We start from the raw sequence: 16,343 nt of genomic DNA, 5'->3' as shown, positions 1-16,343 counted from the left end.
GTTTCTCTCTAACCATTCTGTTTTTCTGACAGTTCTGTGTATCTCATATATATGTATATGTATGTGTCTATTTCTTTTTGTGTATGTGTATAGCTAGCTCCTGTTTTGAGAAAAGGATTGAGCTCAACAACATTATTTGTTGTAAGGACTTATTCTGCCTATTATTTTCTTTTATTTCTAAGAATTAAGGATTGACTGAATCTCCTCATTGTCCTGATGCATCTTTTTAAAATGTCCTGCTTCAGGGTTAACTGATTTCTTTATGATCTTCAGAAAATTTTCCACGACATAATAGAAATGATTATTTATTTCCCCACATGTTTAAATTGCCTTAAACTGCTTTAGGGTAATTTGTTTCACAAGACTTAGTATTGATCCACATTTTATAACTGACTAAATAAGAAAAAAAAGAGTCTCCATGAAATAGCTAGAAAGATTGCCTTAACTGATGATTTTGTTTTAATCATTATTGAAATTATTGCAGAAAACTGATGGTTAAAAGCCCATATCTTAGGCTGCTTGAAATGGAAAGTCTGTTCTTAAGAAATCAAGGTGATATTAATTCTTTTCATTTTGTCTATGGATCTTGCAAACTTTTTCTGCATAATTGTAGTTTTAAATAGATTGTAGGAGAAAGTTCAATTATTGATGAATTGCTCACAATATAATCTAAGTTTAATTCTTTGAATTTAACTAAAAATGTTCATTTTGTTAAATATAATGAATCACAAACATTTGTATGTATATACATATTTCTTGTCCACCTGAAGTTTTTTTCATGTGAAATAACCTGTCTTTACAGAGTATCCTTATATTGCCAGATCACTAGTAGCCTCATTGAAAAACAAGCCAATAACTGCCCCAAATAGCTCTCCAGTTTAAATATAATTGGTCAATAATATGTACTTACACACGTTTCCTGCATGTCCACGTACACTGAGTAGTTTCTTCCCTTCACATTGATGAAATGCTACAGCTTTGGCAGGAAAGGTGACTTTTGAGTCTGTGTTCAGCATGGAAATAGAAGATAATTAAGTACATTGTCAAAGATAAAAATTAAGGTACAATATTTATAATTTACATAGGTGATTTCCTATGAAAAATCAGAAATTTAATTAGCTTAAACACATAATTAACATAATTATTCATGCCATTTGATGCTAGTTCAAAAAGGAACATAGTATTGAGAGATCATCATATTTGTCTTTTATCAGATATAACTTTGGTCCAGTACCTGGCACAATGCAAAGAGTAGGCAAACAATAATTATTTTGTGAGAGAATAAATGAATAATAGGACTCTATTTGCCTAACAATTAATTCATGTTTCCTATTTGCATATACATCTGGTCATGGGGAAGTGGCTCAGTGTTTACCAGTGGTAGAAGCCAGAGCGGGATCAAAACTTCACATGAAATAAAAACAGTCTGTCTTTGGAAGGAAAAAAACTTCACATGGAAATTGACATTGTGAAATAGCTATAATAGTTTACTATTTATTGAGTGCTTATTCTCTACCAGGCATTGTGCTAAGTTCTTCACATGAATCATGCACTTTCATTCACAACAATCTTTGAAAGTAGTCTTATTAGATTTCTTTGTTTTAGATATGGAAAATCTAGGTTCAGAGAACTTAAGCAAATTGAAAAAGGTCACACAGCTAGTACATGCTAGAAGGAAGTCAGATTCATAATTTATATAAAGAACAAGTAGTATTGCTTTTTCAAGACTGTTGGAATGAGACCTATATGATGAATTTAACAATGCCCGTCTTTTAGAATATTAACTTTATCTTTTAAGCAATGTTTTTTTTTTTTTAATATGATTGTGTTAGAACAGGGCTTCCCAGGTGACACTAGTGGTAAATATCTGCCTGCCAATGCAGGAGACTTAAGAAACGCTGGTTTGATCCCTGGATCAGAAAGATTCCTTGGAGGAGGGCATGGCAACCCACTCCAGTATTCTTGCCTGGGGAATCCCACGGACAGAGGTGCCTGGCAGGTCATGGTCCATAAGATCTCAAGGAGTTGGACAGAACTGAAGTGACTTATCCTGCATTCATGTGTTGAAACAAAAATATTGAGCTTTCAAAAGAGGAATTCTTGCTTTTATACTTTACATTATGTTTTGCGTATAGAACTTACATTATCTGACTTTTCTTGCTATTTTCAAAACTGTGAGGAGTGATTTAGCATAAAAGGAATGAATAATAAAAACAAATTACAAAAAGTATGATATCATAATAACTATAAGAGAAATATTTGAAAATAAGCTTTACAGTGGCATAAATGCTAGAGTAAATTGTATCCCCTGTCTGAATCTTCCTAACACCAATTGCTGTTTGAGAACTTATTGCTGCCTCTTGTTCTTAATGACATGCCCTCAAAGAAATCTTTTAGTAGAATGCAGTAATACTGTGTCATAAATAGGCTATATTTTTTTTAGTTACTACATATAACTAATACATTGTTCGGGTAGCTGGCCTCCCCTAATTTAAGTGTTTTTCGCCCATGGGAATTCCATAATTACACTATTTTGCTTTAGATGGGAATTAAGGTTAGGATTATTTTAGTTCATTTCCAGTGGGGTTACTAAATCCTGAGACTTCACAATTAATTTGTGTTTTTTATCTGTAGGTGGATCTCTCAGTGGATCTTTGAGGACAATACTGAGTGAGATCCAGAAGGGCCTGATTTCATTTTGAATCTTTCTCTTTATGGGAGTTGACTGTTAAGTAATTTACATAATTAGAAATTCCACCTCTGGATCCTTACCGGCAGGAACCAGAGTGGATGTGCCTGTCTCTGGGACACACTCGGGGTTTGGCGGCAATGCTTAGGGAGAGCCGAGGTGAGCGGCTGAGCTCAGAGACCCTTGCCGCAGCGCCCGTGGCCTGTCTGGATGCACGCAGAGCAGGACAGCCCTTCCAGAACCTCTTTCCCTCTCTTGCTGAGGCTCCCCTGAAAGACTAAGTGGGTGTGAGTTAGTACGTGCGGTTTTGGGGTGGTGATGGTGGTAGAAATATATGTGTTTTTACAGATAGCATGTCAATGAAAACACTTGCACTAGCGTTTAACAGCTAGGTAACCAATTAGTGTGTTGTTAAAACAACCTTTTGAAAATTGGGGTGGGGGGGAAACTATTGTCTATAGCTGTTAATAATTAATAACGAGGAAAGGAGGACATCGGAGCTGAGAATGTGAAATGTCTGTCTAAACTGCATGCCAGTAAATGGTGGAGTGGATTTGAACACAGTTCTTTGAGTTAAAATCCATTTCTCTTTTGAGAATAGGGAATAAGAGAAAACATTTTTAATATTCTAACTTGACTTTTTTTGTTCCCTCTTTTTAAAAATCGTTTTGGCAATGAGGTCAGAATTAGGGTGAGATTCTGGTGTAGTAGAGAGTGTTTTAATACCAGACTTCAGCAAAATTCCTAGCATATTTCAAACTGAAAATTTAATAAAGAAAAAAGCTATTTACGTACTGTTTAATTTTTTTTCTCTTTACAGTCTAAATCTTAAAAATAAAATCTTTAAGTGGTTTTTATTTTATGTTTCCTATTCACTATATTGAATCAGCAAAACATTAATTACTCAAATAACACAAATAAATAACATGTATATTTATAATTCTCCCAAAGTAGTTTTTCTTTTTAGTTTGAGAAAAATCCCAAAATTATTTTCAGCCCTTGAGCACCTAATATCAAACTTTATTTTTCTGCATCATTTCTAAATTCTTACAAGTTAGTTGTGAGGTGATATGGATGGTGATTCACAAGCTGTAATATACTTGTTACATCATGTTGCTTTTATCCTCCCTGCCCACTGTTCATTCTCAATGTGAAAAATCATAGCATGTCAATGACAGGAGGTCTGGCTTTCAGACAGACTTTTGTAATTATTCCCACTGAGGCACTGTCAATAGGATTAAAATACAAATTCTGGATCTGTCCATCCCAGATGAGGTCAGCACTTTGAGCAGTGGGAGTACTATTTCTGCAAGCTGTGCACTCCTCTTTGCGTGGAGAAGCATAGACATGAATATGACACAAATATTTGAAAGCTCCTATGGAAACAGGCTAGCTTTTCCTAAATTGAATGTCCATCTGCAATAAATAAAATAACAGCATTCATTAGAATCCCTATGTACGTATGTAGACTCTCCAATAATATTAAGGCCCAGAAAGTTTCAATTACAGAACAATCCACTTATAGTTCATAATTAATAAACTCTTTGCAGCTGTATAACTGTGGCCGGAAACATCTGCAAAGCCTCATATTTTACACACAGACACATACATATAATTCCTTCAGAAAAAGTTTAATTGTGCTTAAAATCGCAGGTCTGGAAACAGAGTGAGAACTGAGGAAGCTAAGCCTAGTTGTATTCATTAGCTCTTGGGAGAAGGAGATGGGAAGTAAAAAGGAAACCAGCCCTTGTCTGGCGCAGTGAATGTGGGTAAAAAACAAGAATGTTTAAAGTCTATTCATATATTCACTCAAAACTAACTGTGTATGTAATCCTCCACATATAACTTCATATTGATAGATATATAAGTTATAAAATTATTCAGATAAAATTGCTAGTCTTCAGATAAAAGATAAATTCTTATAAAACTCTAAAGTTAACAAATGGGTAAAATATATTGATTATATATTTTCCTTTTTTTAAAATTTTTTGCTTAATTTTTTACACCCAAATATAGCTGTATAAAAATAGATGAATACAGAACATATGTGTTAGAAAGGCAAACATATTTTTGACAGATAAAATTTGGTATTTTTTCTTAATGTTGGCTTACTTAAATGTTCAGTTTAAAATTGCATTATCAATGGATTTTATTATGCAAAACAACTTTACTAGATAAAATGTACATACCATACAACTCACCCCTTGCAGTTAACAGTTTAAAATATTTTGTTAGTATAGTTATGGGTGTGCTTAGTCACTCAGCAGGTCCAACTCTTTGTGACTCCATGGACTGTAGCACCACCAGGCTCCTTTGTCCTTGGGGATTCTCCAGGCAAGAATACTGGAGTGGGTTGCCATGTCCTCCTCCAGGGGATCTTGCCAACCCAGGAATTGAACCCAGGTCTCCCACATTGTAGGTGGATTCTTTACCTTCTGACCACCAGGGAAGTCCTAGTATAATTACAGAGTTGTGCAACCATCACTACAAATCAATTTTTGAACATTTTCATTATCCCAGAAAGAGACCCTGCACACATTAACAGTCACTTTCTATTCCTCTCAATGTCCCAGCTTTTAGCAACCACTAATCTACTTTCTGTCTCTATAGACTTGCCTATTCTGGATATTTCATGTAAACAGAATTATCTAGTATATGGTCTTTTGTGACTGGGATTCCCAGGTGGCCCAGCTGACAATCCTGGAGATGCGAGAGATGCGGGTTCAGTCCCTGGGTCAGGAAGGTCCACTCCAGAATTCCTGCCTGGGAAATTCCATGGACAGAGGAGCTTAGCAGGTTGCAGTCCATGGAGTCTCAAAGAGTCGGACAGGACTGAGTGCACACACTTTGCTGCTGTGACTGGATCGATGTGACCGAATTCTTTCACATGGCATAATGTTTTCAAAGTTCAGTCATGCCAGAATGTATCCAACTTTAACTGCTTTTGATTGCTGAATAGTATTCCATTGTGTGTATTCATTTATTAGTTGATGAACATTCGGATTGTTTCCACATTTGGGGCTATGATGAATAATTCTGCTGTAAACATTTAATTATATTCAAGTTTTTGTGTCAGTAAATATTTTCATTTCACCTGGGATACATACCTAGGAGTGGAGTTGTTGGGTAACATGATAACTATGTTTAAACTGTTGAGGACTTGCCAGTTTTCTTCAAGGGGCTGAACCGTTTTATATTCCCGATAGCAGTATATAAGAGTTCTAATTCCTCCATATCCTCACTAGACTTCTTTTAGCTGTCTTATTGATTATAGTCTTCCTGTTGGGTATAAGTGATTTATCAGTATAGTTTTAATTTCTTTTTCCCTGATGACTAATAATCTTGAGCATCATTTTGTGTGTTTATTGGCCACTTATATATGTTCCTTAGAGAAATATTTGTTCAGATTCTTTGCCTAATTTTTGATTGGCTTATTAATGAATGTCAAGTTTTAATTATTTTAAAATTTCAACTTATTATACTCTCAATAATATCTAATCTTATTTCCCTCATCAATTTTATGGTGGAAATATCTTATTACCATGCATTCTTTCCAGACTTTGATAGTCTGAGAAAAGACATAGAACCTCCAGGATGATGATTCTAAGCACCTGGAAAGTTTTTAAAATATAGAAATATCAAAGCCGTAATAATGATTTAGTTATTTTTAATACTGCCAAGACTAGTTTCTTTTCAAAACACACCTCATGCTCAATCATAGAAGACAGCCCACTAAGGCGTAGAATTTCAGTGCCTGAAGGTTTAGGATGGGGTCAGCTATGTCTGAAATTAAAGGTGGAGTTTAAGATTTCAAAAAAAATGTGCCCATTAAGGTCAAGGGAATCATTCTTGGCTCTAGAAATCTAAAAGTATGTGGATTTTCTAGAATAACCATTTTGTGGGAGAATGTCCTTAGAAGTATAATCATTGAGGATATCTCCCAAACTTATGCTTATAAGTCATGCACCAGAGAAAGTCTGAGTATCTGCACCCTTGATCAGAAAAAGAAAAAAAAAAAGCATTCCACTTCACCTAATTCCACCTAAAGAGTGGAAATTTGTCTGTGGCTTTACAATGGTCTTTAGGATGGTTCATTGAGAACAAACAATGGTTTACACAAGTACCCTGACTGTTGCACAAACTGCCTCATGTAAGTGTATATTCAAAGGCCTAGCACCCCATTGCTTCAACAAGTGCAACCCATTGAAGACAACTATGTAGTGTGCTGTTGTTAGGAGAGTTTAATCAAGAATCAGAATACAAGTCTTTCATATCAACTCTCTTATATCTTTGTGTTCAGAATTTTATTGCTCTTAAGTAATTTACTTATAAAGTTTGTATGTTTTTTTAAGAATTTAAATCCCAAATATTATTTGAACCAATTGTGTTATATAAGATGATATTCTCATTTAAAAAAAATTGAAGTTAAGTATAATGTTACAGTTACTTCATTACTGTAGACAGTAAAGCAGATCTTGAAATATATTCTGTAATGTAATTTAGTGTATATATATTGCAGTAGAAAATCTTGTCACTGTCTAGTAAACAGAAGTTTCATGTACTTCTTAGATTTTCTTCGGTGGTTTTCCATGTAAACAACTAGCTAAGCAAAAACTTGCTTAGTATATGAAATCTGACAAGATTACGGTTCTTAGCTCTAGGATTAATGAACTTATGTTATTTTATTCACGGAGGCCCATTCATTACTGGTTGGGAAAAAACAGTCCAAAGAATCAGTCCCAGGCAAGTCTTTGTGGTGACATGGAAAAATACTGTTACTAAAATAATTGGTGAAGTATCACTTTTTAAAAAGTAATTGAATATTGAAAACAAATTTTATACATATTACTAGTCTTCATCAATACAGCAAAACATTACCTTAAAACAATGTTCAGTTAAAAAAGCAAAATTATTGAAAGGCAGGAAATTAAAATGGTATGTTTCTTGCTGTAACTAATTTTACGATAGTCATACACTACTTTAATTAAAGTCTGCTTTGAGTTCAAATGCTGTTGACCAAATTGAGAATTGAAACAAAAGAAGGAAAAAAACTGTAAAACCACTGTAGCACAATTCCTAGAAAGTCATTCTTATATACTTCACCATTATGTATGAAGGGAATTTATCTTTGATTGAGGTTTCAGAAGGCATTTACCATGAAAAACTTTTTTACTAGTACCTTTTTGGAAAACAAGCTGCGTTTATAAGAAAGGAGAATTGCTTTTATTTCTATGTAGGCTTTTGGGAGCAGTTGGAGAGCTCATGTAAGTCTTCCTTAAGTGGTTAAATCTCAGGTATATCACTTCACCCCAGTTTCTCTTCCTGAGTATTTTACTCAAGCTATTTCATCTAGATATCTTATCTGAAATTTTAATTTTATGAGCATCTGTTACTTCTTTCCAAAACTTTTTACCACCCAATTGCTCAAACTACTATCCTAAGAGATACAGCTTATGTCTTCTTGTGTTCTTGGCTTTCCTCTTCATACTGTAGCTCCCAAGATTTTATACTTACTTTTAATAAATTTAAATTAATGGCTTCCTTAGAGGGTGAGTGAAAATCGTCTTGTTACAACTTATTATTTTCATTATTAACTGAACTGAAACAGAATAATACTTCAAAAAAAAATGCTAAGACTTTTATGACCACATTTTTCTGGGATTGCTTCTCTCATTATCTATTTAATGATGGCCATGCATGTACTCTATCATTTTGCAGGCATCCTCAGTGCCAAAATTCATAGTGAAATTGAAAAGATCTATTTAATACACCTCTTCTGTAAGGTGTGGTAGCTAGGATATTATTTCACCATTTTCTAAATTAAAGTAAATGCTTTAAATAGTCAAAGGATACGCTAAAAGACAGTAGGTACCCACTGAAAATTCATTTGTGGGATGCTAAAGCTTCAAGACACATTGAATAGATGCCAGACTTTGGCTCATTCAGCAGTCAAGGCTGAAGCAATAGCATATGGTTAAGTATCAGCAGTCCTGTGTTCTAAATCCAGTTTTAACCTAGACAATGGAATTATGTGAGGAACTCATGTTAACTTTGCTTCAAATCTGTTTTCCCATCTGCTAAAATGGTAACAGAATTTAATGTAATTTGAAAGTTGAGTGATAAGGGTTTTACATTTCTCTACATTAGGTACCATACATATTCTACACTTCTACAAATCATGGAAGTGGAGCAAGAAATGGTCCTCCTTATTTGTCAGAAAAGTGGGAGTGAGCCTTAGTTAGAAGCCTTTCTTTGCAACAGGAGGATGAGAATTGCAGAGATTCCACTGGGTAGCTTGCTGCCTACCAGATCTGGCAGCGTTACCTTGTTGTTCAGTTGCTAAGTCAAGTCTGACTCTTTGTGACGCTGTGGACTGCAGCCTGCCAGCCTTCCCTGTCCTTCACTGTCTCTTGGTGCTTGCTCAAATTCACGTCCCTTGAGTAGGTCATGCTATCTAAGGATCTTATCCTCTGCTACCCTCTTCTCTTTTTGCCTTCAATCTTTCCAAGCTTCAGGGTGTTTTCCAATGAGTCGGCTCTTTGTGTCAGGTGGCCGAAGTATTGGAACTTCAGCTTCAGTCCTTCCAATGAATATTGAGGATTGATTTTGTTTAGGATGGACTGGTTTGATCTTGGGTGTCCCTGTGGCTCAGCCAGTAAAGAATCTGTCTGTAATGCAGGAGACCCGGGTTCCATCCCTGGGTTGGGAAGACCCCCTGGAGAAGGGAATGGCTACCCACTCCAGTATTCTTGCCTGGAGAATTCCATGGACAGAGGGGCCTAGCGGGCTATGGCCAAGGGGTCGCAAAGGGTCAGACATGACTTAGTGACTGAGCAACAACAATAAGGTAAGGCTTCCAGAATTGATAGGCATCCAGCTACCTGGTAGAATCTTGTTTGGTCTTACCTGCATACCAAGTGTCGGACTCTGTGTGACTCTGTGGGCTCCTCGTCCTTGGGATTCTCCAGGCAAGAATACTGGAGTGGGTTGCCATTTCCTTGACCAGGGGATCTTGCTGACCAGGGGCTCTCAAATCTCCCGCATTGGCAGGTAGGTTCTTTACCACTAGCATGACCTGGGAATAGAAACAAAATTTTTAAAAAAAGAAAAGAAAAAAGCTTACCCAGTAGATGTTAAATGTTGATCTTACCTAGTAGATATTAAATCATGGTGCCACTGTGTCCATTTCCTTGTTCCCTAACCTCCTATCTCTGTAAAAAGTAAACAAATACACATAATATCATCAAAGACTATCAGCATACACCTCTTCTCTCTGTCTTTATCTTTTTTTCTTTTTTAATTCTCTGAGACTTTGTGTTATCAAGCTGTAGGTTGTGAATAAAGCATTGCATTCTCTATATTATGGATGTTCTATCTGATCACTGAATTACAGATAATATGTGGAGCAAGATACAGTGCATACTTATAGGAATTTCCAGCCTGAGAAATCCATGCTAAATCCTTTATCCTACCAGTTACCCATTCTTTTATGTGGCAGGGTCATATCTTTAGAAAAATTTTGAAGTGTTTTTTGATATTATTTCATAATGGATCTCACTGTTCTGTGTTTTAGATCTGTAGTAATTGCTACAAGAACATGTGAAGATGCATTCATCTACTGGCCTAATATGTTTGCCAGTGTTTCCCTCTTGTAGGAATTGAGGAGGCCAACTAAAAGCAGACTGGCTTCTGAGAGCATAAGTGGATCATATATTTACATAGAGATGATGGTAGTTCTGTTCACAAATCTTTAACTTATCTATCACAATATAATATATCTTTAAGTTTTTAAGTTACCTAAAATACCTATCTTGTTCATATAAAACAGTCTTGTTTTTTCTTTAAGCTTAAAAGATAATTTGGATTTCTTAATTGCACCAAATTATGTATTAAATATTCAGCATGTGAGCAAAAGTGTAGAATGACTTAACTTTTTTTTTTCTAGAGAATAAGATAGGATTTTCTTAATAAGATACGATTGTTTTTCCCACCCATGAGTGAAAATGTGATTATGCTGCTGAATAATGCCCAAGTTGAGAATATTAAATAAACTTGAATCTAATACATAGAAGTTATAATTGAATTTATGTTAAATATTCAGTAATTTTTCTTTATAGATATGATTTATTAATTTCCATTAAATTTGAAGGTCACTGAAACTTAAAGAGATATTCATTTAATAAATATGGAGGGCAAATTGAATCTCTTTAATATATTCAATGTATGGTACCATCAATTAATTTAAAAATGTTGAAATGAGGAAAATTAAATTTGCTAAATTTTAATTGAAGATAAATATATATAAAATGTCTGGGGATAGTAAATTCTTCCAGGTTACTTGATTTTGTAACATGTAGTCTAAGTGAGTGAGGGAAACTCGCTGGAAGGTGGTAGGTATCTTTGGGTGCCTGTCTGTTCGTTGCTGAGAGCATGGCTGTGTTACTCTGACTATCCTAACTTTTCCCAGTAGAGGAGAGTCATCACCTGTTTGTGGTTAATGGCTTTCTCCTTATTTCTGATAGAATAGGTTTCTCCTATCCATAGGGTTTCATTATTTTTAGTAACAGGGAAGTTTGCTGAGTGGGAAACAGACTGCCTTAGAACTTAAATTATATCTTGAAGTTTTCTGAAAATTGGTAGGGGGAATACATTTCTATCATTTTAAGATAAAAATGTTTGCATCACTATTGTTTCTAGTCAGGTCATAAAATGATTTTAATATTTTTCACTAAGAACCATATTCACACATAAAGACTTAATTTACAGCTGTATTAGATTAAGAAAACAGAACTTTGAAGTGTGTTAATGCAAATCAACAAGCAAGTTAATTATTAGTGAAATCAAAGTTCCCCTGAATTAACCATGCTGAGATTTTGTCTAAATAAATTATGTTTGTGTTTAGTTTTGGGCTCTAGATTTTGGACTGATGCCAACTACAGGTCCAAGTTTGCTGTATCATTTGGTTTTTATTATTTTGCTTTAAAATGTAGTATTGTAAAGTAGGTTTACTGATATACACTAAATAGAATTATAGAATTATACCATAAAGGGCATGTTCTTACAATTTTTTTTTTTCTGTTTAATTAGAGACTTAGGGCTTATAGTTATTGATAGTTCTCAGGCAACATGGCTACAGATATAAAAAGAGTATGTTAGAAATTTCTTATTAGAATCTAGGTTTCTATTGAGTCTGATGATAGCACATTTGGAAATCAGATTTCATATTTTATTGTTTGCTAAAAATTACTAAAATTCAGAAAGGGTCTGCTTGTTTTCATGTTTCTATTTTCACTTTCTTTTGCATTCTCAGCCTGTGGCCGTGGGTTCTACAAATCTTCCTCTCAAGATCTTCAGTGCTCTCGTTGTCCAACTCACAGTTTTTCTGATAAAGAAGGCTCCTCAAGGTGTGACTGTGAGGATGGGTATTACAGGGCTCCGTCTGACCCACCGTATGTGGCATGCACAAGTAAGTTCGTAATTGTGAAATAAAGACTTTCAGACCCCTTCCATTTGTTTGTAGGATTGTGACATCATTGAGATAAACCTGAAATTTCTGAGTACATTCTTAATTATTATTAAACACTTAGAAACTTTCCATAAACCAATAAGGCTAAACAATAATATAAAATAAATACACCTTACATCATCATCAGTGTAGTTTTCATGTCTCCCAGATCTTGCATTTTAATCATATTTTACACATGTATCCAATAGGAATAACAAATAAAATGTAAAAATTATTTGTGTCTTGCATGGCTGTGAAATGTACTTAAAAAGTAATGGTTTCTGAATTAAAATTCCATCACTAAATAGAGCAAATCTCACATCTTGGTGCTTCAATGAATGAATGTTTGAGAGACTCAAATCCAAAGCCAATTCCAGACATTACTATAAATCATTCTTGAGCACATTAAGAATGAATAGATGTATTCTCTCTTACATGGTTAAAAGGAAAACTATTTTTAAAGAACTGCACAACTGTTTTTTTAGGTGCATTAGCTATTCTTTTTTAATTGGTTGGAAGAAAAATAGCTAAAGACCATGGCAAAACTACAAAGACAGTCGTTATCCTATTTTCATTTTGACATATTAAAATGGAAAATAAATAAAGCCTCTTGCCAAGTGAATTCAGGATGGCTTTTATAAGGTTTGTCTAGGAAAGGTAGTGAAATGTTTATGTGAAAGAAAGCATTTCAGCTAGTTTTCTGTGTGGTAATTGAGCCGCTAGCTTAATGCCCCGTGTGGATCCTTTCGTTTTGTTTGTTTGTTTGTTTTTGGCTAGTTTTGTTTATTCATTTACTTACTTTTGGTTTCCTAAGGGCCTCCATCTGCACCGCAGAACCTCATTTTCAATATCAACCAAACCACAGTGAGCTTGGAATGGAGTCCCCCTGCAGACAATGGGGGGCGAAACGACGTGACCTATCGGATACTCTGTAAGCGGTGCAGCTGGGAGCAGGGCGAATGCGTCCCCTGTGGGAGTAACATTGGCTACATGCCCCAGCAGACTGGATTAGAGGATAACTATGTCACTGTCATGGACCTGCTGGCCCACGCTAACTATACTTTTGAAGTTGAAGCTGTGAATGGAGTTTCTGACTTGAGTCGGTCCCAGAGGCTCTTCGCGGCTGTCAGTGTCACCACGGGTCAAGCAGGTATGTTTTCCGTTTGTCTTCACTGAGGGAAAATCAGTGAGGTCTCTCGCTTGAATATCTCCTTAACTCAGCTATACAGAACCTGATTACTCCAGCTTGCGGAGTATTCACACCTTTAGCTTTTCTTTGTTATTTCTTCTGTTGTCTGTTAAACCATTACTAGACTCATTAACATCTCCTCCAGAGATCTGGCAGGAGAAAGAAAAGGGGATAAATTGTAAACCAGATAAAGTTGCTCTAAGAGGAGCAATTCTGTTAAGCTTAAGGGGAGGACAGGGAAAATGGACAAAATAAGATGTGAGGTATTTCTTGCATTTTTTACCTTTTGGTGTGCTATGTGTTCAGCGCTCGTGATCAAAATTTACATAATTAGGAATAATGAAGGAATTGGCTTCAATGTCTCAAGTAGTGACAACCACATAAAAAGTGATATTTGTAATGGATGGCAAATCTGCCTTAAAAATTGCATGAAGGAATTTACATTCCTCACTAGATTTGTGATCGATCATATCATGTTAATGTCTATAATATTGGAAAAATATTTAGGAGATCTCCTGAGGATTTAAAAATAAATGAATTAAGAAATATAATAAATATGATGGTTGTGAGCTGGTAGCTTAGCCGAAAAGCAGTTGTGACTTGTCCTCTTACTGGCATTTAAGATGCCCTACTTGGTCATTCTTTGCTGTGGTTAAGTTGGTTTTGGAAAATATAACTTGGGAAGGTAGCTTCAGAAATTGGGGACTTTCTAATCCTTCAGAAAAATCTTATGACTGAGGGAAGTTCCAGAAATTGAGGGCTTTTTCAAACTTTTGAAAATTCTTGCTGCTGAAGGATGATGCTATGTAGCCAATGTAGCCAAGTGCTAGGTCATTGTCAATAAAATTAGACCTGCACCAGAGTACTGAGTTGTAAAAGCATCATAATAAGGTTATAACAAGGTATTCTTAATCTTTGGCTAGCTGTCAACAGACATTATTATCACAAATTCCTGGACATAGTCTGATCTATTCTTCATATCTATGCCAATTTTAATAAAATGTTATCTATTTAAATAATATCTGTACAATGAAACCTATGCATAAGTCTTACGCTTACCATTTTGAACAGATTAGTGGGTTCCTATTTTAAAGGCTTCATTTTGATGTTTATTTAAAAGGCTATTGCAAATCAGATTTCTTAATGTAAAAGCTGACATCTGGAGGTAAAACAGCATAGAAACTTTTAAATCTTCAAAAATTGGACAAAAGAAGGAACTGATTTAACTAATACTTGGATTGACTCATTTTATTTACCCTCACTTCATTTACCATTCTTTTAAAATGCTGTTGTTGCTAGATATTTTTACTTGTGTTGCTTTATATTGAAATTTGTCATCATAACATTACAGCAAGTGGTTCTGAAACATTTTGGGTTCTTGTTTGTGACCCTAGAGCTATCTTTGGAATCATTAATAAAAACTCTTAGGTCTGCTGAGCTAGAAAAACTGCTCTATTCCTGCTGATAACAAGTATAAGAAGGGATATGTTTATTTATTTTTGAATTCAACCTAAAGATACTGAACTGATCCCACAAGTTGAGTTTGTCAGATAGACCACTTTGGGGATCTGTTTTCTTGCTCTTTAAATGACTGTTATTTAACTTTTCAAGTTAACACTTCACAGCCTAAATAAGTCATACATAGATTTTCCATAAATTCCTGAATCACCTCTTACAGTAGTTAAGTAAAATGGCTTTATCCCTTGATTCTCTTCTGGTTAAGAGTAAACTAGGTTTGTTTGCTTTGGGGAGTAATTTAAATGTATAAAAATTAGATTGCTGTGGTTATACAGCTCTGTAAATATACTTAAAAATGTTGAATTGTGTACTTAAAATGCATAAATTTTATGGTATGAAAATTCTATCTCAAAAAAGCTATTAACATTTTAAAAAGAATAAATACAATACAGTTTAAAAAAACTAGGTTTGCACTTTTATGTTAAAATATTAATTCACAATTGCCTAGTCCCAACTACATACATCTCAAATGCTAAAAACCCATGAATATATACTTTTAGCTTTTTCTGCTTTCAAAAAGAAGTACATTAATGAGGCAGCAAGCTGTGGTAATTTTTAAAGTTATAATATATTTTTAGCACAAAATTTAAAATATGTTAGCGATTATTGTTCAGTTAAATTGATACCCACTTCCCCCGGCCCCATCATCAGTAATCAATATTTTTCCTTTTTCTAAGGGGAGAATGATTTGAACCTTTGTCCATGTTTATGACCATCCATGAAAACCTACAATGATCCTTAAAATTCTCATTCTACATTAACCAAACTGCATTACCTCCCACTTAGTTTATGCTGCAGTCACTTCAATAATGAATTTAAGGGTCTCTGGTCAGTTATTACCCTCATCAGCGACCCACTGGGACAAAAAAAAAATCTGCATGTGTTTGGGCAAGATGAGAGAGTAAGAATGGAAAATCATCAGGCAGTGTTTGAAGATTGTGTGTATACTTTGTAGTTCTTTTTCTATTGAATTTGAAGTCTGAAGCTCAGGACCCTCCGTAGCAGCGTTTGTGGAAATGGAAGCACGCTGAAGGCCCCTTGTCCTTCCCTCAGGATGGTAGGAGGGTCATAGGTCTTTAGGGACCTGTAACTTGCCCCTGTTGCCACTTACGAGGTGCATACTTTTGGGTGGACCACAGAGGTGCTATGTGAGTAAAATGGAGATAAAATGATGTGTATGTTCCTGTGTTATCCTGTTAATGAGATGTTGGAAAAAATTTTAAATTCCTTATTGTCATAAAAGTGTTATTTCAGTGAAGAGCATGACTGCTGATTAAGCCTCTTTTATGCAACACTTTGTGGACCTGCCAAGGCAAAGCACACTATAGTCTTTATCTACCGGCCTGAGGCGGTATCTATCTATCTTTATCTATCGTCTGAGGTGGGGTATATAATCGAGGCCCAGAATTGGCAACTGTGTGTTTATAGCATGGCTGCTGCTG

At 35.1% G+C, this 16,343-nt stretch overlaps 1 protein-coding gene across 6 annotated transcripts in view; it reads left to right on the top strand.

The window, feature by feature from the left end:
* Positions 1-16,343, top strand: part of EPHA7 (EPH receptor A7) — a 201,957-nt gene that overhangs the window by 54,737 nt on the left and 130,877 nt on the right. For all 6 annotated transcript variants that reach the window (XM_043439571.1, XM_043439572.1, XM_043439570.1 and 3 more), the window contains exons 4-5: positions 12,000-12,155; positions 13,009-13,344. In XM_043439571.1, coding sequence (XP_043295506.1) covers positions 12,000-12,155; positions 13,009-13,344 — 492 coding nt within the window. The remainder of the gene's footprint in view (positions 1-11,999; positions 12,156-13,008; positions 13,345-16,343) is intronic.

Source organism: Cervus canadensis, chromosome 20, assembly GCF_019320065.1.
Source record: "Cervus canadensis isolate Bull #8, Minnesota chromosome 20, ASM1932006v1, whole genome shotgun sequence".
NCBI lineage: Eukaryota > Metazoa > Chordata > Mammalia > Artiodactyla > Cervidae > Cervus > Cervus canadensis.
This window is presented reverse-complemented; position numbering and strand designations above follow the sequence as displayed.